We start from the raw sequence: 26,777 nt of genomic DNA, 5'->3' as shown, positions 1-26,777 counted from the left end.
TTTCCTCTCTTTGTGGGAGCAATGTCCAGTTATTGTCCGTCTTCACTGAGTGCAGGAGAAATGAAATTAAAACTATAAATTAGAGCTGCAGCAGGTGGAAATTTGCTAGGATGTTAAAAGAATGTATGTCAGTACATCAGAGGCATCGGCAATGTCAAGGTGAGGGCTGGAGAGGAACTCGTCTTCAGAGTGGATGTGTGTGGTTCCTAAAGGATATTAGATACTGAGTGGGTTGTGTGGTTCTTAGTTTATCAGATACCGAGTGCAGAGGATGATGCGGTCAAGCCGTAAGGGTTAGTTTGGCATACTGAAGTAATCAGGATCATTTGGGATTATATCTGAAAGGTTTTCCAGGGAAGGTGAATCTGGAGTAGTGTTTCCAAGAAGGGAGGAACTTGATTGTTCGGAGCGAAAGAGGAAAATAAAATTGCAGGGAATGAGAATTAATTACGTTGTGGTGGAGAAACAGCAGTTGGTTTGAGGCACTCTGCATTTTCCTATGGGAAGCCATAAACCCAATCTTGGGTGTATAGAAGTGTCTTGTTCAGGTTGTTACCCTACCTCTTTATTTATAAATAATGGTACAGATTGGAAGGAGGATTTGCCACGGATTTTTTGGCATATAATTTCTTTGAGGGCAATTGAGAATCAAGAGAAGAGTAGGAATGCAATCAGATCAATGTGACAAATGCTTACTGAGAACCAGTTCTATACAACGTGAAGGATGTCTTTGTATTTGGGGAATATATAAAAGTGAAAGGGTAATTTTGAAATCTACTCTGCAGTTAGAATCTCTGAATAATGTTTATAAATAAAAACATGTCATATGAAGTATCCCTGAGTGGTATGAATGAGATTTTAAGATCTTCTTTATTGGATTTAGGAAATCATTTTACTAAAGCCTGAAGGGGACGCTAAAATACAGACCGTCGTGAGTCAGGCTGAGAGCAGCGAGGCTCCGATGGTTCCAAAGACCCTTACTGATATCAAAAACCAGTGGGACAACACACTCCACTTAGCCAACACATATCTAAGGTAAAGGGCATGCCTTCAGCACTTTCATGGTTTTTTATTGCACAGTGAAGCCATAACAAGTATGTTTTGTCTGCCTTCTGGATGTGGATATAATATATCTGTTGGAGAGAAAGTAAGTAATATCAGGGGCAATCACAATGTTGAGGCAGAAGCCAAGAAGAATAGTCCTCTGCATCAGATATGAAACATGCTGTCATAACTCGGCGGCAGTGTTTACTTTGGCTGGTGCGTCAACCCGTGGGGCCCTTGGTAACAAATTACCATTGTCTACCTCCTTCCACCTTCAACACTCCCCTTCTGTACCAAAACCCCCTTTCCCCAGACAACCTCAGTATCTTCCTGGTATTACTGCAGGATAATTCATGCTTTTAAATATATATGCTAAGAGATTCTTAAATGTGTAAACATTGATAAACGTTGTCTGAATGTAATGGGCATAATTGTGGTGAAAATTCTTAATTCATATCATGTCTTAAATGATACATTTAATATTTGGTGGAAATGTAAATTTTATATTTTTCTAAGAAAAACAGATCAAAACAAATTTAAGCTATAGAAAACATAAACTAGTTAGTTGGCCAATGTACTGAATGCTTATTTATTTTACTTATATGAAAAAGAAAAACATGGACTATTATAATTATATTTAAACAATAAAAACTGGAATAGTTTGAAATCTAAATTATTAAATATTTGTTCTCAGATCAAATTATGTGACCAAAAAACAGTACTTTTTAAAAGTAATACTACAACTAATTTTAATCTTGATTTTTGAGCTAAACTTAGTGCTGTTTAGAATGTTATAATGCCAAAGAAGTCCCTGGGAGTAATGTACAGTAGTGTTATTTTAATGCTTTTTATAATAATGCATGTTGTATTATAAGATTTTGATGTATCATTTCATTTGTAAAATACTTTGTTAAATTTAGCCATCAAGAAAAGCTTCTACTAGAAGGCGAGAAGTATTTGCAAAGTAAAGAGGGTCTGAGATTAATGCTCACAGAACTAAAAAAGAAACAAGAAGTGGGCTTTGCTCTGCAACACGGTTTGCAGGAGAAGAAAGCTCAATTAAAAATTTATAAGAAATTCCTCCAGAAAGCACAAGATTTGACATCCTTACTAGAGGAGTTAAAATCTCAAGGAAATTACCTCTTAGAGTGCACCAAAAATCCCGACTTTAGTGAAGAGCCGTGGCTGGAAATAAAGCGTCTACACGAAAGTCTTCTTCAACAACTACAGGTGAAATGGTCAAAATAAAACTTTAAATGCTTGTCTTAATTATGCATAACTATGTAATATTTGTATATAGGACCGTTGTTCTTTTGGTAAATCAAGAGTTTTTAAAATTTATCAGTTTTAGATACAAATACTAACTACTCAAGATGGAGCAATCAGTTTGGTCAGTTTTGCTAGAGAAATCCAGTGTGTATTATTTGATAATAGTGCTGTTTCCTCTCATCAAAGTTCCCCTCATAAGGGGTTGGAAGGATTAAGATATGTTTAGGCATCTTTATGTAGGTAACAGTGTCAAAGTTGTCCATGCAGCATCCATCTATCCATCCATTCATCCATGCTTGCATTCATCCGTCCATCCATTCACATATCCATCCATCTATCATCTATTATAATAGTTATATCCATTATTCTGTATAAACCTTATCGGGTTTCTCCCTTGAGTCTTTCCACATGATCTGCAATAAAAGAATTAAGAGGTAAAATGTCATCTTGTCTTGAGGCATATTATTCTCTTAAGAGAATTGTTTATAATTCTTTGCATACTGAAAGCCAGATTCAATATAAGGATTACCTGGATGAGAAATCTTGCTTATACAGATAGCAGGAGTTGTGTGGGTATAATCTTGCTTATACCCACTTGGCTGTAAGTTATTTAGTTTAATAATTGCTGTTCTTTTCTGATCAGGTGCGGTCACCTTATTTTCTTATTCCAGGGACAGAACCTGAAGGTGGTCTTGCTCTTGAGTTAGGATTACTTTTTCCTAGCACACAATTTTGGAGTTTGAGTCTTATGAAAGGAATCTGAGGTTAGGTTGATTTCACATAGTCTCATTTCCAAGAGTGGGTACTTGCTTGTAGTAAGAAGGATAATTAAGGGAACTGCTTTGTTATGGGTGTTTGTGATTTGATGATATAATTTGTAGTCATTTCATTTTGTAAACCTCTTGACAAATTGTTTTTGGGAGTGAAATGAAGGCAAAGAAACATGGGGGAAACAAATATCTCAATGCTAAAAACTTTACTTAAGAACTCTGGATGATTTATGGCCATATTCCTTTTTCAAGATGAAACCTCATAAAACAAATGTTTATGAACCATTTAATTATTTTCTGAGTGGGATAATTCAGGGACCTAATGCATGCATTGTCAATGTTTTATTTTTAGGATTCTGTGCAAAAATTGGAAGGTCATGTTCAAGAACACGACTCATACCAGGTTTGCATCACAGACCTAAATACTGCATTGGACTATATCTCCAAGGAATTTGTCGGTTTTTCTGATAAGCCTGTGGATCAAATAGCAGTTGAGGAAAAAATGCAGAAACTGCAGGTATTAAACAATGTCCAGACATGATAGACATTTAAAAAAAATCAATATTAATTACAACTTGACAAATCAGGGTCTTTGATCAAAAATTCAAATGGTGAAAGAAAAGAAATAAAAAAAGAAAAAATTCAAATGCTGAAAATGCTATTCAGATGACTATTGGATAAAGTCCTGACCAGTCATAAAAAGTGGAAATGTTCTTCTTTAGTGAGCAAATCCATTTATAATTTGAGTTGAACAGTACTCTGTGCTCTGGATCCTCAGAGACAATTCCACCCGTGAGCAGTCTGTAGTTCCTGGAGATCTTTGTTTTAGAGACTGCACAGTGATTCCAGGAGATTCTGGGTATTCAAAGGATGTAACGAATGCAATGAGACCTAGGGAGAAATGATTCAATTTTGCATTCTTCATCATGGGTGGATGGGAGTTGTATAATTTTCACCTTATTAATTTTCATACTCATGGACTACCTTAGAGGTCTCTGCAGATGTAGGGCTTTTCAAATTCTTAGCCTCACTTCAACAACCCCTCTCCTTATACAGTAAGGATTGCAGCTCTTTACCCACATTCTCAAAACACATTCCTTGGATGCTCACTGTTTGCACAGCCAACATAAACAGGCCCAACTGGTGTCCTCTAGAAGAAAACAGAGTAAAGCATTTTCTTAGCTGCTTCTTTCACAGTTATTTGACTGGAGATTGCATGGACTGAGTCTCAGGGCAGCACTGCTGGCATGAGCTTGGGAATTCCTTATCTCTTCTTTTTAGGAACCTGGGAATCAAGCAAGATTTCCCCTCCAGAACAGCTTGACATTGTGACAAGGCTACCTCCCTTTTAACAGTGATAATTTGACAAATGTTGAGGGCTCATCATGTCCAAGGGGCTGTTTGGGTGCCTTGGATACTGAGAAAAGTGCAAGACACGAGCCTCACTCTGAGGAGCTCAGGCTCCTGTTGAAAAATTAAAATATAGCCTTCTACTATAGCTAGAAGGAATCTCAGAAGCCGTCAAGTTCAGACTCCTCATTTTTTTTAAAAACACATCTTTTAAAAAATATTTATTTATTTATTTGGTTGCACTGGGTCTTAGTTGCGGCAGGTGGGCTCCTTAGTTGCGGCTCACGGGCTTCTTAGTTGCACCGGCTCCTTAGTTGTGGCATGCAGACTCTTAGTTGTGGCATGCATGTGGGATCTAGTTCCCCGACCAGGGATCGAACTCCAGCCCCCTGCATTGGGAGCATGAAATCTTAACCACTGCACCACCAGGGAAGTCCCAAGACTCCTCATTTTATACATCATGAGCTGAGTTCCAGAGAGGCGAGGAACTTACAAGGTCACCCAGGTTAAATGACAGAGTGGGGTCTACAACTTGGGTCTTCTGACTCCACTAGATATCTCTCTTTGGGTGTCTCATAGTTATTTGTGGCTCAGCATGTCCAGAAAATAACTCATCATCTCCTTCCCTTTCTCCATACCCCAGCTCCCTACCAATGAGCCTGCTTCTTCTTCTCTGACTCTGTGGGTATCTATACCATCTCTCTAGGCTGCCGGGTCAGAAACCTGGATATCCTTTCCCAGACTCCCCAATCTAGACAGACATCAAGTGCTGTCTCTTTCATCTCTGGATTATCTCAACAATTTGTCCCTCCACTGTTACCCCCATTACTGCTGCATTAGAGCAGACCCTCATCTCACAGATCCCTGCATTAGACATCTGAATGGGCTCCCTGCCTGCAGTGTCACCCTTTCCGGTGCACCTATCCCATGGCCACCTCGGGTCTATCCAAAATGCAATCTGGACCTCCCTTCTTCCAGCTAAAATGTTTCAATGACCTGTACATATTTGTTAGCATACATCTTTCCATATTCTGTTACAATTATCTGTTTATTTCTTTGTCTTTCTCACTAGACTATAGGATTGTGAAGGGACTGTGTTTTACTCATCTATGTAATTTCAAAACCTATCATAATGCTTGCTGTTTGTTAGATGAATGAATGAATATTTATTGTATAGTCCATTAGAACAGTGACTAATAAATACTATATAGTTCACCTAGTAACTTTAAGGCTTATTCTCTTTCAGTAGTAACATCAGTAGCTGCTATAGTTTATCAAATTCCTTTTGCGTGTAGAGGTCTCAAATTAGCCTCATCCATTCATGCATTTAGTAAATATTGATTGAGTTTCTAATATATTTAAGATATTGCATTCGATAGATTGAGTTAAACTTTGCTCTGAATTTTAAATATTAGCACTAGATTCATGCAGGCACACTCTAAATGATTCTTTTTAGGGCCTTGCACAAAGTAGGCACTTATTATTTAGTGTTTTGATTGTGTTTGATTTTAGTATTACTTGTACATTATGTAGTATCTTGAACAAAATATGTACTCAACAAATATGTGTTGACCATTTCCTATGTTCCAGGAACTGGTTGTGAAAATTTTCTTTGTTACTTCTTATACATTTCTAGCATCTTATAAAATCTGTTAGAGAATTTGATCTGGGCTGCTACATTGGTTTAAATTTTGCCCGAAGTTCCTTCTTTGTGATATGGGTTGATAAGTTTTTTATACTTTCCACTAGTGAAGCAGAACACGCTATGATTTACAAAAGTCAATTAACTCTTGTGACAATTGAACAGTGATACTTTTGTGACAATCTTTTCTCCACTCACAGGAACTAGAGAATAGTCTCCGTTTACAAGATGGCACATTAGAGAAGATTTTAGCTTTAGCAAAATCCATCAAGCAAAATACATCTTCAGTGGGACAGAAGATTATTAAAGATGATATAAAATCACTTAAGTGTAAACAAAAAGATTTGGAAAACAGACTTGAATCTGCTAAGCAGGAGATGGAAAATTGTCTCAACAGCATTCTCAAATCAAAATGCTCAACAGAAGAGAGAGAAAAGTTTCCTCTGCCAGGCAGAGAGGAGCAGGTCACTTCTGATGTACAGGAGTCCACTGAGGACTCAGCTGCAGTGGAAAAGTTGGAGGAAGACTGGGAAATAAATAAGGTAAGTGCTTCTGATTGCATCTCTAAGACATCGTGTCTGCGAATGAAGAGGAGTTGTTGGACTCTGAAAAGAGGGTCGTGAATCAAGCCTTCTGATTTCATAATTAAACCCTCAATCTGCTGGCTATTTATGATGCCCACTTGTCAAAAGAGCCCTTAGAAGACTGTCCAGGATTTCAGCAGTGAAATATTACTGTTCATCTGTTAGAAATGTCATTCATCAATTTAGGTTTATTATTCTCTCCGATATGTAATCAGATAGAGTTTCCTGGATCAGGAGCTCAAAGGCAAATTGGAAAAGGCAAAAGAAAATGTGCTGTACCCACATTTCTTAGGAAAAAAATTCAACAGCCCTATTTTTAGGGTCTTTTTTTTTTTCTTTCGGTTGATTTCATAATGAAATCAGAGACCATTTGAAAGGATGGGGGCCTTTCTTCTTATGTTAACCCTGTACTGCAAATGTATTTTTAAATGTTGTCAGATCATTTGGTGTGAGAATATCAACATTCAGCCTCCTGACGGTCCCTGTGGAAAAGAAAGAATGTTGTTTTGTTTTCATTTTAAACATCTAAATGGGTACATTTTCCTGTAGCTCTTAAAGTGCTTTCTCATAGGTTAGAGATTGAAATGGAAAAGGCACAAAGAGCCATCCAGTAAGCTACATTTGAAAGAGCCTACCTGTTAGTCAGCCTCTCACAATCCAGGGTCCAGTGGGACAGCAGCAAAGGTTAGACCATTCAGGTGTGGGTCCTCGTCGGCTTTTTATGGAATACATGATACACAGGAATGAAGAGAGCCTGCACTTCTGTTGTCTTCCTAGAGCAGAAATCATGGAGGATTAGAGGAACCAGATAAGGTTTTCTAGAAATGTGTAAAACAAGGTTAAATGCCAACAAGCATCTCTCTGGCCATAGGAAAAGACTTCTAAATCCCACAAACAGTGTTAGATAGAGCTAAGGAAATGTGTCTTAAAGGATTAGGGCCCTGTGGTGAAACTCTTGAAGCTGTACGTGTAAAAGAAACTTTCTTAATGGTATTTAAAGAGCAGTAAATAAGTAAAAAAGGAAAAATACCTGAGTGCTTTCTATCCTAATTCATGACATTGCTAAAGGGATTTGCTTAATAACTTTAAGATTAGCTTCTCAGACCAATTTTGGCTGTGAACCCTCCAAATTCAATAGAGTATATTGAAAACTATATAAAAATCATAACCCAATAAGATTTTTTTATTTATTAAGATTTCATTTAATCTTGAATGATGAGTTATTGATAATTTGTGGTACTTCATTAGAGTGATTTTTTTTTAGAGCAGATGGAGGGACCTAAGTCTTCAAATAATTTTTGCAGGTCTGGCCTAGAAGAATCTAGTTTTAATTTCTAGCGACATTTTACCTTTTTTTCCCCTCTTTTGTAACATGAATCTTTTTTCTTGAATCTGTGCCTCTTATTTTCTCTACGCTAAGTACTGACTGTATTTACTTTATTCTATGTAACGTTAGACCAAGATCAAGAGCAGTTAAAAAAATTTTTTTAAATTTTCATTTTATTAAATTTTTTTAATTTTTTTAGTTTTTTTACATTGAAGTATAGTTGCTGTACCATATTATATAAATTGCAGATGTACAGTATAGCGATTCACAATTTTTAAAGTTTATACTCCATTTATAGATATTATAAAATGTTGGCTATATTCCCCATGTTGTACAATATATCCTTGTAGCTTATTTTATACCTAATAGTTTGTTAATCCCCTATTCCTTCCCCCTAACTTCTCTCCACTGGTAACTACAAGTTTGTTCTCTATACAAGAGCAGTTTGAAAGTTGAACTACAACTGGTATAAGAGATCAAAATCAGCATAGACAAATATAATACAAAGTGACAAATATAAGACGCAGGTGTAAATTACTTAAGCAAGCGTCTCTATATAATGAATACATAGAGCACGTAAAAGCACAATTTACAGAATTATAAATCTGATTAATCAAAAACTATTGTGACAGTGAAAATAACCATTTAATTCATTAAAAACATTTATTGAGGCCTCTTTTGTGCTAGTCATTCAGCTAGAAGTGAGAATACAATTGTCACAGTTTAAAATCTAATACTAATTAAATATCTAATTAATGCTCATTTCATGTGCCTTTTTGGAGCCTAGAAGTACTTTTATCAGATTATGTAAAATCATCTCCAGAAAAAATTTTAGGAAGTTTTATTTAATTTTATTATTTCATTAATAAATTGCATTTGGTCTTAGAGTTGCTGAAAGTGTGATTGCACTTTTCAAAAATTACCATTTTAGCATGTATATGTTTGAATCCATTGCGAAGAATTTCATTTTAGATGAAATTTAGGAGATATTTTAGATCCGGACCTTTGGCTGAATTTTTCTTTAATATCAAGAATATTAACGCAGACTTAGAGAAAAAAGAAGTTACAAAATGCAGTCTGAAGGGTGTGGGTGCTTATGATCCAAGATCATACTGGATAACTTTGCAGAGGTGAATTTCTAAAATTTTTTAAATATGAAAAGGCAAAACCGCCTTCCATTTCCCCCTTCCTATATAGGTTAAGTGAAGTAACAAATTAGGATATGATAAAAAATGAGGACTGACTAATCTCTTAAGATTCCAGGTGTCCATAAAAGGAAATGACAAAAAGGAAACACAGGGAAACTGATACATTCTTCATTTATTTTTCTAAAAATTCATAAAGCAGCATTACGGCTTAACCTGTATTGAATGATCTTTTTTGCCCACTCCTTCCCAAGTGTCAACCTACATGACATAATTGCTCTTAAAAAAAAAAAAAGTTTGTCTATAATTACCTCTTTAATTTCCTTGTCATTAGGTATAATTTAGTATGTCTGAATCATTTTTTGTTCTTTTCAACAATTTCTGAGCATTTATAATTTCAATATTTAAGAAGGCACCCATAGAGAAATCCTGGAAGGTGGATGATCACAGATACAAAATATGCAAGGTGTCCAGCTGTGGGTGAGCGACCAGAAACTCAGGGGAGTCAGTACTAGAATGAAAAGGAGGAAAGAGTTTTCAGGCCTGGAGTAAATGATGTTTATTTCTGGTGTTGGTTATCCTAGTAAGTCAGTAAAAAAAATTTTGTAATGGAACATGTAGTTGGGCCATATGTCAACTCTGTCTTCCAAGTGTATTACTTTGCTCTTCTGGCCAGGATGCAAATCTTGTTTCTTACTCTAGAGGTATTTTTCTCAATCCAAGATTTATTTCTTTACAGGACAAGTGACTTACATGGTATACATGGTATTAACATCTACAAGCAGCATGCATTTGAGAACGCGCTCCAAAGTCCTGAAATCTTAGGCTGAGAAACCTTAGAAAATGTCTATCCTAACCCGGTGTTTCAGGTTAGGGAATTAATGTCAGAAGATGTTAATCAGCCAAGTTCTCATTCTCGCAGAGCTGGGACTAGAGCCAGGCGCCTCTACCCAGCCTGATGCTTGGTGGTCTACCTCACAGTTTTACTGAATGTGTTACGTGGATTGTTCATTGAGGTTTAATATGCCAGTATATGCTGTTTGACTCCAGTTCTCATGCGTGTTTCAAACCTTCTCTACTCTCGTTAAGCCCAGCCAAGCCCTGTTCCTGTCATTCCTAACAGATCTCTGGTCCACAGCTGCTAGATTGATGGGTCCTCAATTTCTTTCCAACTCTACTTTATAAACCACAAATTGTTAATCTTGGCAATTGAAGACTAAATGAAATTCTCTTATTTATTTATTTTTTCTAATATGAATTCATCTATACATCCATTCGGTAAAAATTTCTTGAACGGGCAGTTAGGGTTCATCGGTGAGTGAAAATAGACGTGGTCTCTATTCTCATAGAGCTTCTGGTCTAGAGGAGGAGACATACATTAATCAACTAATTAACTAATGAGAGGCTAATTACAACAACTAAAGGAAGGAACACGTTTCCATGATAATCTATAATAAAGGAGGCTGGCTTGAACTGTAGTTCTCTGAAGTTCAGAGAACGTCTCTAAAGAAACAGCACTTGACCTGAGACCAGCAGTGTGGATTGGAGATAACAGAGCTCAGAGCTGGGTGTCAGGAGCACTCTTGGCAGAGAAAGCAGAATGTCCTCTTGTGGGGGGGAGAAAGCGTGAGGAGTCAGAAACTGGAATAAGGTCACTTCGTAGGGGGAGGAGGAGGGGAGAAGGACAGAGGTGAGGCCTGGGAGGCAGGCAGGGCTGGCTGAGTCCCAAGTGCATTATGGGTCATGTTAACATTTTAGACAATATGCCAAGAGAAAGAGGCAGCCTCTGAGATTAACCCGATCTGCCATTTGGTTTTGTCTCTAAAAGTGATGGACGTTTGCTTATGCTTAGAATTGTTTTTTTTAACTACTTCATGTTGGAATGCTTTAGAGAAGAAAGAAATATATCCTCTAGAGTATGTATGACACTGTCCCAATGTTGGCAGGTTATAAGTGATAGATGTAGCTTCTCACTGTCACAGAATTGTTATAGCCACGGGGCCATTGCCCCTGAATGGGAAAAAGGATAGTGAAGCTGTCATGGTCTTTACCTCTTGACTGTGCTGCTAGGTTTGCGCAAGCCAGAGACAATGCTCAGTTACTTAAAGCTCAGTGTTTTGAATGTTAAAGTAAAATGTTTACTTTGTGAATTAAGGGACATAAAAATGACAGTATCACAGTCCTACCCTTTAGGAGAATTGATGACATTCTTTCTCACCTCCTGTTTTCCAAACAGGCCAAACTCAAAGAAAAGATACATGGTTGAAAAAAAGCAACAGTTTAAAAAAAAATAAATATAGTTTAGCAATATAACAGAACCAGGCTTTTGATAGAATCGTCATTTTCTACTTTAAACTTATTAGTAACTTTGAAAATTCCATTTATGCTCAGAGGTTCAATATGTATGCTTATTAAGTTATACTTTGTCTTAAGTTTATACTGATCGTAGATTTTTCTTTTTCTTTTTCTTTTCTTTTTTTTTTTTTTTATGTGGTACGCGGGCCTCTCACTGTTGTGGCCTCTCCCGTTGCGGAGCACAGGCTCCGAACGCGCAGGCTCAGCGGCCATGGCTCACGGCACGGGCCCAGCCGCTCAGCGGCATGTGGGATCTTCCCGGACCGGGGCACGAACCCTAGTCCCCTGCATCGGCAGGCGGACTCTCAACCACTGCGCCACCAGGGAAGCCCTTTTCTTATTTTTTTAGAGAGAAATTCCAGGAGAAGTGGAGAAGGGTAAGAATCAGATGTCCCGGAGCTTAGAGTTCATAAGGGCTCATGAGAGTACATGCATTGGAGTGGATACTCCAGAATTGACAGGGCCCTTTAAGAGAAAGGGAGAAAGGCCAACAAGAAAATCTCTAACCCAGAGAAAGGACTAGGACCTACTTATTCTGACTGCGGGTGGGAAAAGAAGGTCTCCCATGAGAAATCAGAACCACCCTATATCTCAAACAGGTTTAGAGTCCAAATCTATACTACTTGCATTGTGGAGCAATTCAAGTTAAGAAATTAACATGTAAATCAGCCTCTGTCTATTTATCTCCTTTGGGTACCTGGAAGAAGCAAACACAAATCTGCATAAGGGGGTGTGGTCAGTTCTACCAATCAGGTCATAGGGATTCCCACAATGTAGTTTAAAAAAAAAAAGTCTGATAACCCTGAGTTAGTATGAATCAGTCAGTCAATCAATAACACAAAGGAACATTCCACCAGAAGAGTCCTCATCACTAAAATTGAGAGGAATTAATATACTGGGATAGTGAGACAGTGCAGCAGTTTGAAACATATTATACAATAATACGTTTTAAATGGTTAGTGATAGATGGATTTGAAATCATAATGAGAATAAAATACTTTGAGAAAAAAGGTTAGATTTGGAAAAGAACCATATGGAACTTCAATAATGTTTTTTAAGTCATTGAGATTAAGATTGCTCTGGTCAAGTAGCACACTTGATACAGCTTGAAGAGAGAATTAGTTCGCTAAAATATGTTAGAAAATTACCCACAATCCAACACAGAGCGATGAAGAGATGGAAAAGAGGAAAGAGATTTCAAGGACCCAGTGGCTATAATGAGATGGTCAAACACAATTCTGGTAGGAGTTGTAGAAGGAGAGAATAGAGAGAATGGAGGAAAAGAAAGGCTGGGAATTTTCCAGAATTGAAGAATAATATGAATTCTCAATTTCAAGAAGTACAGAGAACCTTGAACAGGCTAAATAAAAATAAATTATTATGTAGACATTATATTTTTGAGATCTCAGGGCTTCCCTGGTGGTGCCGATGCAGGGGACACGGGTTTGTGCCCCGGTCCGGGAAGATCCCACATGCCGCTGAGCGGCTGGGCCCGTGAGCCATGGCCGCTGAGCCTGCGCGTTTGGAGCCTGTGCTCCGCAACGGGAGAGGCCACAACAGTGAGAGGCCCACGTACCGCAAAAAAAAAAAAGGCCCTAAAAGCAGAAGCCCAAACAGGAAAAGATTGATAAATTTGACAACATTAAAGTCATATTCAACAAAAGATATCATGTATAAAGTTTAAAGACAATCTGAGAGATAATAATTGCAGTACATAAAATGGTTAGAAGACTAGTATCCAGTATATAAAAGAACACCAGAAATTATAACCAACCCAATAAAAAATAGTCAATGATTATGCAAAAGTAATCCATAGGAGGTAAGACTCATATGACCAGGGAGCATAAAACAATAATGATGTCAACTTCACACCCAATGTATTGGCAGAAATTATTGTCTGTTAGTACCAAATACCAGAGAGGATTAGGGAAAATACAATTTTTTTTACCATGCTGGTAGGAACAAATCAATAACTGTCTATCGAGAATCAAAAGGAGTAATTTCAGTTCTAGGAAAACGTCCCAAAGAAACTCACACATATGTGCAAGAAGGCCTAATACAAGGGTGTTTATCACAGTAATATCTATAATAGGAAAAGTTGGAAGCAATGATAATGTCCATAGTAGCCTGACAGACAAGTAAGTCGTGTTCATTCAGATAGCAGAACAGTAAAGAAGCGTAAAATGACTGAATGGGATTTATATCTGACACCATGATAAACCTCAAAACATACGGCTGAGTAAAGAAACTAAGTTGTAAAATGATACATGTATGATTCCAATTTTACAAGAATTAAACATATATAAAACAATACTGTATGTATATTAACACATGTAGTCAAAGTATAAAGACAAGTATGTGTGGATTTTAGAATAGTGGTTAGTTCTAGGGAGGAAGAGATGAGAAAGGGTTGAGGACTGGACTTTAAATTATATTTTTAATATAGAAAATTATATCAGTTATATCTGTGTCATGGGTAATGATTATCTGTTTTATTCTGTTGTTTTAAATATATTTAAATTCTCTTATAATTTAAAATAAGATGTTTCAAATGAGCCTGCAAAATAAAAATAACATACAGCTAAGGGTGATGAGCAAATGATCACTGGTTATGAAATATGGAAGAATCTTTCCAGGAGCCAATCAGGGCACAAGCCTGTGTTCTAAGCTCTCGGGCATGAGCAAAGGAATGTTACCTTTTAAATTTAAAATGTTCATTTGAGGGATTCTGTTGGATTTTCTGCCAAAGTGGAAACATGGCTTTTGGATTTGGTAAACAAATGGTGTTATGGGTGATTTCAAGTTTTTTAGGATGCTCTCCCTGACCATGGAAGGCAGATTACAAATGGCAGGTTATAAATGTGGCTAGTCCTTAAGTGACCAGTCCATCAGGTAAGAGAGACCAGGGCTCTGAATTCCTAATAAATTATTGATAAGAAGTAAAGTTTTCCTGGGTTTAGTATCTATGCCTTTAGCTCAGGAGCTCTTGCCCTACAGGTGGATTTGTTGGGTGCTGTAAGCAACAGTAGCCATCAGATTAAAAGGAGGCAGGCGTCCACCTCATAGAATTGCAGTTCATGGCATAGAGTACCCATGGGCCAATGAAATCTATGGTGTAGCACCTCTGTCCTTTCCTCTCACAGCCTTCCTGGGTCTCCCCCCCCCCCCCAAGATGCTGCCTTCCATGGAGATTTTAACCATAGTTTGCACGAACAAATTGGAAATGGAGGAAATTTGAAAAATCATTTCAATTATTTGCAGCCTTGTAGAAGAAGTGACTTGTGCTAAGTGCCAAGTAAATACTTCAAAACCAGTAACACTGGTCAGCTGAATTTTCTTACCAGTTAGCATTGATGGAGCTCCAGACAGTATCTGTTTTATTTAAATAAACTCTAATTTTAGAATAGTTTCACATTGACAGAAAGCTTGCAAAGATAGTACAGATAGTTCTCATATATCCCTCACCCAGTTTCCCCTATTGTTAACATCTTATATTACTATCTAGTAATGTATCTACTATCTACTACTAAAACAGCAATTTCTACCTTGTTTGGATATGTGGGCACATTTTATTCACAGACTTGATACCTCAAAGATTTTTACTGACGTGAAAGTATATGGCAAAATTAAATGGTATTTCACTTATAAAGTAACTTGAAAATAAAAACTAATACCTTAGCAAATTAATGGGAAATCTTTTAAAATTACTGATAAAGTGCCTGTTGTATGTAAGTGCTCAACAAATATTTGCTGAAAGAATGAATAAATGAGTTGAAATGGCATCTCTATATACCCTGTTGAGAACCTCAATTTCTTAGAGCTTTCAGAAAAGATCAGATTACCCCACATATAACCTGTTCTGCCATACCCAGAATTGGAATTCTTGCCTTTATGTAATTTAAGGCATAACATTTTTTTTAAGAAGCAAATTCCTTTTTTTTTTTTTGTAAAGATTTTTTTGATGTGGACCATTTTTTTTAAGTCTTTATTGAATTTGTTACAATATTCCTTCTGTTTTTTTGTATATTTTTATGTTTTGGTTTTTTTGGCAAGGCATGTGGGATCTTATTTCCCCGACCAGGGATCGAACCCGTACCTCCTGCATTGGAAAGCAAAATCTTAACCACTGCCAGGAAGTCCCTAGGCATAACATTTTTAATATCATGAAATTTTGGTACTTTGGTGTTTCCTTCATCTATCCACTTACTATTTTAAACTACCAGTGGGTACCACTGAGTGCCTACCATTTGCCCAGCCCTCTGCATTATGGTGAATACTAAGTATAAACTTTGGAACTTTTGATTTTTCCATATCTGTTTTCTTTCTTTAAGACTGTAGATATTCCTCAGTATATAACTGAGCAATGCCAGATCCTATACTGTCTTGTCAAAAAAGTTTCATTTTTCTTGGGATACCAATATTAGCATTAAATATTGCATGGAAAAGTCCTCTTTGGTAGTGGCCAGATATACTTGTAAAAAGTCTTTAATCTGAGTAAATAGAAGAAACTGGAATTATTTCATCAAGAAAAATAAAAAAATTATTTATTTGGAAGGTAGACTATTCAGCAATTAATCTTTTTATGTTTTCAGAGTTCAGCTGTGGAAATGGTTTTGTCACAGCAACTTTCTCTTGATGTTCAAGAAAGCATGAAAACCACTGAAGATGAGCAGAAAGTCAATGAGCTGCAAAATCAACCTTTAGAATTAGATGTTATGTTAAGAAATGAACAATTAAAAGAGATAGAGGTATGGAAACAAGAAAAATACTGACAACATGATTGCATCATTTATCCAGTACAATACAATATATTTTAATTACCAAAAAATTGCTTCCACAGAATGAAAAGTCTTATTTAACCTTTGCCTGATGATCAGTTTAGTAACTATATAATTATGTACTAATCAGTAAATTGTATAAATCTTTCCATTTAAGAAGTGTAAAAGTTTAATGAACATTAGTCTTCTCTTTCACAAAGTTCCTAAAATCTTACTTACTCAGTAAGAAAATTTAGAGATTCTGACTTGCCATCATTCCTTTTCTTAGTCCTATGTATTTTTCTGATTCTGACAAATTCCTTTTATTTTTCCTGATTATCAGCATTATGGGATACTCCTTCTTTGTTTTTACAGCTGTGTTTACATAGCTATGGAAAGGCATCTAAAAGTCCAGTACATTACCATGTTTTTTAAAATGACCCTTACAATTTTAGGTAAGTTTACATAACAGTAAACATGTATCTAAAACAGGAAAGAGAGGGGATGCATGTAACTAATAAAAAGATAAATCTTCTTTAGACATTGTAGAATCTTTTAACACAATAGGGTGACCAATTTGCTATTAAACATTAGACCAATGGTGAGTGTTAGTCTACATTTTAACATGACTCTAGTAAAAAAAAATCTTTTAAATGTCAGGACCTTAGTTTCTCTGTGTGCAAATGAAATATTTAAAACATCTTCTTGGGATAGAATGTGTTACTGAAAGGAAAGAGCAAAGGGAAAAAAATAAATGAGTTAATTAATGAGTGAATGAGTGAGTGTATATTTATTGATTTCCTTGACTTGTTTTTAGGAATTATGTACCCAGTTGGAAGCAAAGAAAGCAGCCATTGAACCACTAGAACAAATTGAATATCTTAAGAAAGCAGAAACAAGTGGCTTGTTTCCCCACAGTGAAAGGTATTCAGTGCAGCACTTGGACAATCTGCTTCAGGCACTTATTACTTTGAAGAAAAAGAAAGAAAGCCAATACTGTCTCCTTAAAGATTTTCAGGAACACCTCGTGGCAGTTGAATCCTCGATGAAAGCCTTGTTGACAGAAAAGGAAAGTCTAAAAGTGTAAGTATAAGAATTTAGGATGTGCATTCTTTGTGTTCAACCATAGGCTCCACTGCCTTGGACAGGCCCAGGGTGTTAAGAGTTTATACTATTAAAGAATATTATGATTTTAATACTACAGTGTAGAAATTAATTTCATATGGAAACCATTGAAGAAAATTCTGTTGGTTTCATGCAAAAAATATTCATATTAATTTTACAATTAAATTATATTAATTTTACAAATTAATTTATTAAACTATTAACTCACTCTATAAATATCTGTGAAATAAGTTTAAGTTCTATGGAATTTAGCATTTTTTTGCCAAGAGATGATTCTAAACTATGGGAGGGGGGCAGAAACATTATCAATACAATTGTTGTTTTTGTTTTTTTTTGCGGTACGCGGGCCTCTCACTGTTGTGACTTCTCCCGTTGAGGAGCACAGGCTCCGGACATGCAGGCTCAGCGGCCATGGCTCACGGGCCCAGCCGCTCCGCGGCATGTGGGATCTTCCCGGACCGGGGCACGAACCCGTGTACCCTGCATCGGCAGGCGGACTCTCAACCACTGCGCCACCAGGGAAGCCCAATACAATTGTTTAATGTTAACATACTTGGTTTAAATAGTTTGGAACATAAGGAATATATATGTATTGTAATTGTTTCTTTTTACAAGTATGTACTCCTTTTGGCTTTGAAAATGATGGCTGAAGATTGTAGATATAGTCATAACTTGTAAACATTTTCTCATTATTAAAAAGTTTTATTTTATACTTTTGCCTAAATGGGGTTCACTTTCAGTGACATCCTTTGAGGAAACAATTTTATATTTAAAAGATTAGCCTGATGATTGTACCTTCTTAGTCAGTATCTTTATCATTATTGTTGGTAAGATGATAACAAAGGGGTTGGATGTTGTAATTTAGCTTAGTCCTAGCCTAACTTTGTACAAGTACATTACAGGTGAAAGAGTACTTTTACATACATTCTTCCCTTCACTTTTCACTCCCTTTCTGTGCTTCTGCATTTTTATGATACTCATTTTATAGACAAGCTTTCTACATTGTCACACATTAATTGAGAGCTACAGTAAACAAGATTCTGATTTTTATTTTAAGGACAGAGTGTTCTTACAGACAACCTAATCTTCTCTTCTGTGAATTCAAAGCAGAATTAATTTCTTTTAATGACAGCTAACCTCATGTTGATGTATAGTAAATATTAATCAGCTCCATTTTTCTTCTTTTGCTAGGGGACCACTGGACAGTGCAACCCATATGGGCAAAATTAAAAAATTACTGGCATCAATAGAAAAAGAGAAAGATTCTTTAAGCAAGCTGAAAATCGAATGGGAAAATTTATCAAACTACCTGACTGACATGGATAAGAAGCTGTTGGAAAGCCAGATGAAGCAACTTGAACATGGTTGGGAGCAAATGGAACAACTGGTCCAGAAGAAGTATTCTCAGCAAGTGGTGGGACATGATGAGTTTACGTTTCTCATGAGTAAGATCCAAGACCTTGAAATTTCTCTGCAGCAGCAGCAGCAGTGTCTGCAGTTAAGGCTGGACTCTCCAGAAGAAGGGAATCAAAGCATGGTTGCCTTGGCCACTGAACTCCAGACTATGAAGCATAGATTTTCTGTGTTCAGGGGGCGAGCTGAACTTCAGATGAAGAGGATTTGGGGAGAAAAAGAAAAGAAGATTTTAGAAGATGCAATAAATAATTTTCAGAAGCAATTGGAAGCATTGGAACCATTAAACATAGAGGTGGAAAATCAGATCAAGAAGTGTGAGACCAGGTACAAGATGAAAGAGGCTATCTTATGGGTCAAAAATCTGTTAGGTGAACTCGTCCCTACCATTTCCCTTCTCCCAGACAATATTCTTTCACAGATCAGAAAATGCAAGGTGGTGCGGGATGGCATTCTAGATAAGCAGCAGGTTGTGGAGTCATTGGTTGAAGAGGTCAAAGATAATATTCCTAACCTTACAGCATATGAGAGCAGTGATTTAAATAACCTCCTACAGGACTTACAGAATCAATACCAAATGCTAGTTTTAAAATCAACTCAAAGATCACAGCAATTAGAATTTAAATTGGAAGAAAGAAGCAAATTTGTTGGGGTAATAGGGAAGGTTCAACTTTCACTTCAAGGAAATGAAACACTGATGATCCCCAGGATGCAAACAACCTCCACAGAAGCTGAACTAGAACATCAGTATGTTACTTTGACCATTTCTCAGAAGGAATTGCAGGAAATTGAGAGTGTAATTGCAACACATCTTCAGGAGCAAACAAACATCTGTAAAGATCTAAGTGTATTTGAAAGATTATTTCTGGATGATCAATTGAAAAATCTTAAGACTAGAACCAACAGAACACAAAGATTCATTCAAAATAAATGTAATGAAGTAGAACACAAGATAAATTTTTATAGAGAATTTTATGAAAAAACATCTGTGCTTCAGAAGGAGGTTGACCATATACAGCACAATGAACTGCTACTAAATCCAGAAATAAATCCAGATGTTGAAGAGGAGTTGTATCGTCTTAAAGACCAAATCACTAGTATTCGATCTAGTATCCTACAAGTATTGAAACTCAAGGAAGTGTTTGACTGTATGGGACTAAATTGGGATCGGTCCCAACTTGACCAGTTACAAACCCAAATACTTGAAAAAGAAAAGGAACTTGAAGAAAAAATTAAGCAGTTAGATACATTTGTGGTAGAATATGGCAAATATCAGGCATCATTAGGTAAATTGAGGGCTATGGATCTGCAAGTTAAGAAAAGGGCTGAAGCACTACTAACAATGCCTAACACCCCACCAGAAAGCAGTCTGCTCAATGCTCAAATTTTGAATCAGAGAATCAGGAAAGTCATGTGCTTGTATCATGAAATAATCAAGAAATTAAGTGAAAATAAGGACTTTGATGACTCATTCAAAGAGAAAGAAATGCTACAAATAAAGCTGTCTGCAGAAGAAAATGATAAGTTACACAAGGTTCTCCAAAATATAGTCCTGGAATCCCAACCGAAAGAAATGGATGAAAAGAATTTTCAGGACAAACTAGAAAATTCCTTACATGTTTTAAATCAGATAAAATCTCAGTTACAACAGCCTTTACTTATAAATTTGCAAATTGAGCATATTCAAAATGAAAAAGTTAATTGTGAAATGTTTCAAGAACAAGTTGAGGCAGAAATGGATAGCGTTAAAGCTGTGACTGTTCTTGAGAAGCAAAGAGAAGAAAACTCTTCTGAAGCTAGTGATGTGGAGGCAAAATTACATGACATTGAAGATCTTCACATGCAGCTTAATGCAAGCATTGATTCGCGCACAGTAAGTTTTTTAATTAGGTGGTTAATGTATTTGTTGTAATTTCATGATTTTATGTTTTACTCTAGTTAATATCCACATTTCTCAAGAAGTTACACGTTCTATAGAAATATTCTGCACAGGAGAATAGCCATTTTAAAGAACTTCAAAGGTCCAGTTTATAATCCCAACTCATTCTACATCTAAATACAGTTCCTTACAGTTTGGAAAAAGATGAGTTTGACACCTTTATTTCTATATCCCTCATAGCTTCTGTTGAGCTCAGAACCAAAAAGTTTGTGATTTTTGTTGGTTTGCTTTTCAGAAATAATAGAGAGTAGTGGAAGAAATGTGGTATAAAGAACACAAGATAATAACTCCACATTTATTTAGAACTTACAGTGTCTAGGAAGTGTGCTGAACACTTTATCTTGAATCCTCATAGCAACTTTGTGAAATGGGTGCTATTATTAGCTCCATTTTAAAATAAGGAAATTGAAGTTCAGAAACATCAACAGTTTTCTCAAGATCTTGAAATAGTAACAGAACCAGGATTCATGTTGAGATCTGTGTGATTTTAGAGCAGGGGTCATCAAATTAAGGCTCATGGGCCGAATTTGCCCAGGCACCTGATTTTGTTAATAAAGTTATATTGGAGCACAGCTACGCCCATTCCTTACTGGCTTGTGTATGGCTGCTTTCCTGCTACAACAGCAGGGCTGAGTAGTTGTGACAGTCCGTATGGCCTGCAAAACCTAAAATATTCGGTCTGACCCTTTACGGGAAAAGTTTGCTGATCTCTGTTGCAGAGCGACGACAACAAACTCCCTCCTTTCCTGCAATAATAGGGTAGATATCTTAGGCATCATTTAAACACACTGTTCTTAATATAATGCCCTTCACTGTGTTTTCAGAATTGTCACACTGAATTTCTAGAATGGGGACGTTAACTCCCTTCTTTTTTTTTTTTTTCCTTTTTTCTTTTTTGTGGTACGCGGGCCTCTCACCGCTGTGGCCTCTCCCCTTGCGGAGCACAGGCTCCGGATGCGCAGGCTCAGTGGCCATGGCTCACGGGCCCAGCCGCTCCGCGGCATGTGGGATCCTCCCAGACCGGGGCATGAACCCACGTCCCCTGCACCAGCAGGCAGACTCTCAATCACTGCGCCACCAAAGAAGCCCAACTCCCTTCTTTAATTCAAAGAGTTGTTAGATAATGTATTTGAACTATTTTGCTAAGGTATAAATGCTATAGAAATATAAAGTCATATGAACCCTAATACATTCTTTAAATTGGTACTTAACAAATTCTCTGCTTGATTTTAATACAGTTTCCAGAAACAATGTACATAAATCCTCAGAATGATATATTTAGAGCTGGACTGGAAGGGACCTCTAAAGTTATTTATTTCAACTATTTGTTATTTCAGTGAGAAGACTTGAGGTCTGGAGACATTAAGTGATGTGCTCAAAACTAAAGTTAGTGGCAGAGCCATTAATTTAAAAATACAAGAGGTTTGGTGGGGGGGGTCTTTTCAGTTTTTTTTCCACAGATATTGCTTAAGGTTATATGCATTAAATATATTCAATTGTTTTATGTAATTCATAGTCTAATACAAGAGTTCCAGAGCAGGAACATATATCATTAGACATGATTCATGAGATGTATCTTTAAATTTAGATTAGATTTAGCAAATCTGGAAACTATTTTCTTTATGCAAAGAAAAACTTATTCATTTTTAACTATTAGTGTAATAATATTAAACTGTAAGTGTGAGATGCTCATTCTTTATGACACAGAGACATATTATGAATGTATCACAAAAATTCAAGAATGGCAAAAGTTTGACAGTTTTCATCACGGCATTTAATCTTCCATTCACCAGAATGTCTTGAATGTTGCTTATGGAAATATGGCACGCTATAATGAGGCAGTCTCCAGGGCCGTGGGGATCATCACTGCCCTTGAAGCCATCATTGCATCCCATAGAGTAGACCTTGAAAATCCAGAAGAATCAATAGAGATGCCTCGCCGCAAACAAGAGGAACTGAAGTCCGCAATAGCAGACATCCAGGACCTCACCGAGAATTTGGGGACTATATGCAGCCCAGAAGCTAAACGACAACTTGAGTGTACTTTACAGGAATTAGTTTCTAAGAACTCAGCCATGAGGGAGGCAGCCAAAGTAAAGGAAGCTGAAGTAGAAAGGTAGGTACTTCTTTCTAAAGGTAATGCTTTAAGAACAAAATATAGATTTGTTTATAATTAACACGTACACATTAGAAATAATTTGGAAAATATGGAAAAGTAAGAAAAAATCACTAAGGAAAACCATGGCAAATATTCTACTGCATTTATTTCATTTTTTCTTAATTAATATTGAGTACTTAAAACAGAATGTTTATAGAAGTCTGAGTATGGTATAACGAATGATGATAAAACAAACACCTCTGTACCCAAAGGTTCAAAGATAAACATCATGATTTTTGAATTCTCTTGGGTACTCCTTCCTTCTCCTCTCAGAAGTAACCATTATCCTGTTTTTTATTTACCATGCCCTTGCTTTTAAAAATATTTTTACTACGTGTTTGTGTCCTGTTTTCATGTATATGTATTCTTCTGTGACTTCATTTTTTCAAACTTACCATTACGATCCTGAAGTTTATTCATGTTTTTGTCTGTAGTAAAATATTCACTCACCCGGCTGTTGGTAAACATTGGGGTTGTTTCTAGTTTTTGCATTCACAAACAGTGCTTCTAGGAACATTTGCAAATGCAAGAGTTTCCTTTGGGTGTATAACTAGGATTGTGATTGTGGGTCGAAAGGGATGCACATCTTAAATTTTTAATTCCATATGATTTTACGCATTTCTACTCAAACCAGCAACATATTAATGTTCCAGTTGTCCCATATCCTCACCAACACTTCGTGTTGTGAGATTTAATTTTTGCCAGTCTGATGGTTAAGTGATACTTTATTGTGGTTTTAATTTGCATCTTTATTACTGTTAATGAATTTGAGCCTCTTTTGTGAATATTTCTTCATCTTTCATATTTCATCTTCTGAAAAATGCCTGTTCAAGACAATTTTTATTGGGTTGTCTAGCTTTTTCTTATTGATTTGTAGGGATTTAGTCTACATTTTGGAGGCTGGTCTTTGTGTTATATGTGTTACGAATTATCTTTACAGAGGGGATGTCCTAATAAACATCCATCCTGGGTGTGCTCCGGGCTTTATCCTCTGTCCCCAGCATTCCAGGTGAAGGTCAACAAAACTGAAACTTGACAAATGTCCTCAAAGTGAAAAATGGCCTTGGAGCTTAGCTTATTTCTCTGTATTTCCACTTTTACATAGTTTGGGGCCTCTGAATATTCCTTAATGCTTTGCCAGTTTATTATTGTGTTTTAAGAATTTTTAAAAATATATCTTTGATACCTAATTTTTTATTGTTTTCAGTGGGGGATTTAGGTTGTATCTATTTTGTATACATAATTTTACTCATAGTGTTTTTTTTAATATAGCATAACATTGTACTATATAAAAATAGGCTGCTTTTGCTTTACTTTATAAAATGAACTCTTTTCCTATTGTAACAAAACTTCATATAAAAGCAATTGTAATTGTTATATAATATTTTATAAAATGGATTGTTGTAACTTACTTAACCATACCTTTTGTTAGCATAAAGTGTGTTCTGATTTTTGCCATTTTAATTAACAGTCTAATAAGTAAAAAGGTTTTATTGTGTAAAAGGTTTTATAAGGTATAGGATAAATTTCTTACATTAGGATTGATTCCTTAAGATTAATTGCCGAAGTTGGATCAAAAGTTATGAGCATTTTTAAGACTTAAGTGGTTTTCTACAAGAATTGTACCAATTTACACCTTATTAGCAGTGCTCAAGAATGCAGTTTTCCAGTTTAGGTGTTTTAGGAACAGTCTTATCTGCCTGTTAAAGTTTGCATTAAAAGTCTCATGCAGGTCCTGTGAGGAGGAGGTAGTCAATAAATATTTGTTGAAATACACTGAGTAGCAAAAAGAGAATTACATTCTGTTTTTTACTAAGTGTTCAGAATGCATTCTGGGAAGTTCAGAATTTATTGTACTAAATAAAATTTAACATCGCTTTTTTTTCCTGTGTCTCACTAGGTGTCTTGAAAATTACAAAGGCTATAGAAAAATAAAAGAGAAAATTTGCACTGACCTCAGCCAGATGGAGACAGTCCTTGGGCAGTCCATGTCCCCATTGCCAATGTCATACAAAGAAGCTTTAGAGCACTTGGAACAGAGCAAGGTACTAGAACTTGCAAATCTCAGTAAGACTATGTACAAAAAACTGGTAGAAAGCAGGTGGAGGCATCAGGGGATGTGGCTTTGTTATGACCCACAGAAATCTTCAACCTGAATTGTACACTCAACAAAATTCCTAAACCAAAAGCCATGGGGAAAATGAGGCATTGGTTCTGAGAAATTTAATCATTTGGGTTCACAGGACAGTCTTCTCCCCAGTAGCTCCTGTCCTTATTAATCATTCTTTCTAAAGCGTTACCTTGCGTGTTGTTTCGTTGGACATCGCTGGATCAATGACAGAGCATTTAATGCAACTTTCAGAAATGCTAAATTCTGGTTACTTCTTATACTCTATTACTGAGCAATTTTAGTTTTTGCATATATTCATCCGTCACGGTGTATGGTATGATGTTATTAGCATTTGGATGAGGACATTCTAAATCATCTGTGCTTATCATCTACCACAAAACAAACAGAAAACCAAAAAATATAAATAATGTGTTGGTGGTTGATTACAGTAAGCATTGTACAAATTAGCTATCTAGTAAAATATGAGACTTACATTAAAATAAGAAAATGAACTTCTAGGATATTTACCTTGGAAAACACATTTTTACTTAGAAAAATTGGTTTATAGGTCATTATTTGTCCCCATAGTTCCAAATTCATGTGCAATATAATAATACATAGATGCTTCTCATCTGTCTCAAATTGACTTCCAAAAGGACTAAAAAATGGATTATGTAATACTTATGGATGATTTTAAAACATTAATTGTTCAAGGTTAAAATAGTTTATAAGTTTCAGAATAGTTCTGAATTCAGAAAACTTCTATCCCTCCTATTCCTTTTCTTTTCTTTCTTAAGGCCTTGGTGTCAAACCTTACGTCAGCCAAAGAAGAGCTCATGAAAGTACGACAGGTCCTCAGACACTTGAGACCCATGTGCACAGATAGTGACAGCCTCTGTTTAGTCAGAAGCACATCTGCTCTATGGGAGAGATGGCTGAGTTTGATGGAAGCTGTTAAAGAATGGGAGTTGTGGTGTGAAGAACTGAAGCAGGAGTGGAAATTTATCCATGAAGAAGTAAGTGCTTCATTTGCAGCAGTCAAACCATACAGTTTACTAACACGTGTCATTTAAATTGTTTAATTATTTTCATTTTTTAAAATATAAAACAAGTCCTCAACCTGTACCATTTGTTTACATCACATGTATGGAACATGTAAATGTTTATAGAGGTCAGGTCCTAGCAAAATAATCTCCAAGGAATTATTCAAGAATGATTCAAATTCTTTCATGAATTTTTTTGGTGTCAAATAATTCTTAGAAATAAGTGGCTACTTGCTCATATGAGCTTTAAAATCTTTATCGTGCAGATAAGCTAAGCCCTCTTAAAATTGTCTCTCCATCACACTAGAGGTTAGAATAAGGTAATATTCATAATAACCAATTAATTTTGAAATTAATTACAGTGGTTAACTGTGGAAATTAACTACTATTGTTAATAAGTATTGACCTAAAAATATATATGATGTTCTTTCTGAAGACTGTCTCAAAGAAAACCTCCATAATATGTATTGATCACAGATGTTAATTTAACTATGGTTGAGACCTTAGGCATCCCATACATGTAGAAAGAAAATTTAAAATAGTATAGGGCTTCCCTGGTGGCGCAGTGGTTGAGAGTCCGCCTGCCGATGCAGGGGACACGGGTTCGTGCCCCGGTCTGGGAAGATCCCACATGCCGTGGAGCAGCTGCGCCCGTGATCCATGGCTGCTGAGCCTGCGCGTCTGGAGCCTGTGCTCCGCTGCGGGAGAGGCCACAACAGTGAGAGGCCCGCGTACCGCAAAAAAAA

At 36.3% G+C, this 26,777-nt stretch overlaps 1 protein-coding gene across 3 annotated transcripts in view; it reads left to right on the top strand.

The window, feature by feature from the left end:
- Window positions 1-26,777, top strand: part of SYNE2 (spectrin repeat containing nuclear envelope protein 2) — a 277,599-nt gene that overhangs the window by 101,681 nt on the left and 149,141 nt on the right. For all 3 annotated transcript variants that reach the window (XM_007460064.1, XM_007460063.1, XM_007460062.1), the window contains exons 41-50: window positions 884-1,035; window positions 1,965-2,274; window positions 3,436-3,600; window positions 6,276-6,617; window positions 16,079-16,234; window positions 17,061-17,326; window positions 18,560-20,654; window positions 22,514-22,836; window positions 24,779-24,923; window positions 25,786-26,004. In XM_007460064.1, coding sequence (XP_007460126.1) covers window positions 884-1,035; window positions 1,965-2,274; window positions 3,436-3,600; window positions 6,276-6,617; window positions 16,079-16,234; window positions 17,061-17,326; window positions 18,560-20,654; window positions 22,514-22,836; window positions 24,779-24,923; window positions 25,786-26,004 — 4,173 coding nt within the window. The remainder of the gene's footprint in view (window positions 1-883; window positions 1,036-1,964; window positions 2,275-3,435; window positions 3,601-6,275; window positions 6,618-16,078; window positions 16,235-17,060; window positions 17,327-18,559; window positions 20,655-22,513; window positions 22,837-24,778; window positions 24,924-25,785; window positions 26,005-26,777) is intronic.

This window comes from Lipotes vexillifer, unplaced genomic scaffold (genome assembly GCF_000442215.2).
Source record: "Lipotes vexillifer unplaced genomic scaffold, Lipotes_vexillifer_v1.1 scaffold672, whole genome shotgun sequence".
Classification (NCBI taxonomy): domain Eukaryota; kingdom Metazoa; phylum Chordata; class Mammalia; order Artiodactyla; family Lipotidae; genus Lipotes; species Lipotes vexillifer.
The sequence above is the reverse complement of the archived record's forward strand: the minus strand, read 5'-3'. Positions and strand labels throughout refer to the sequence as shown.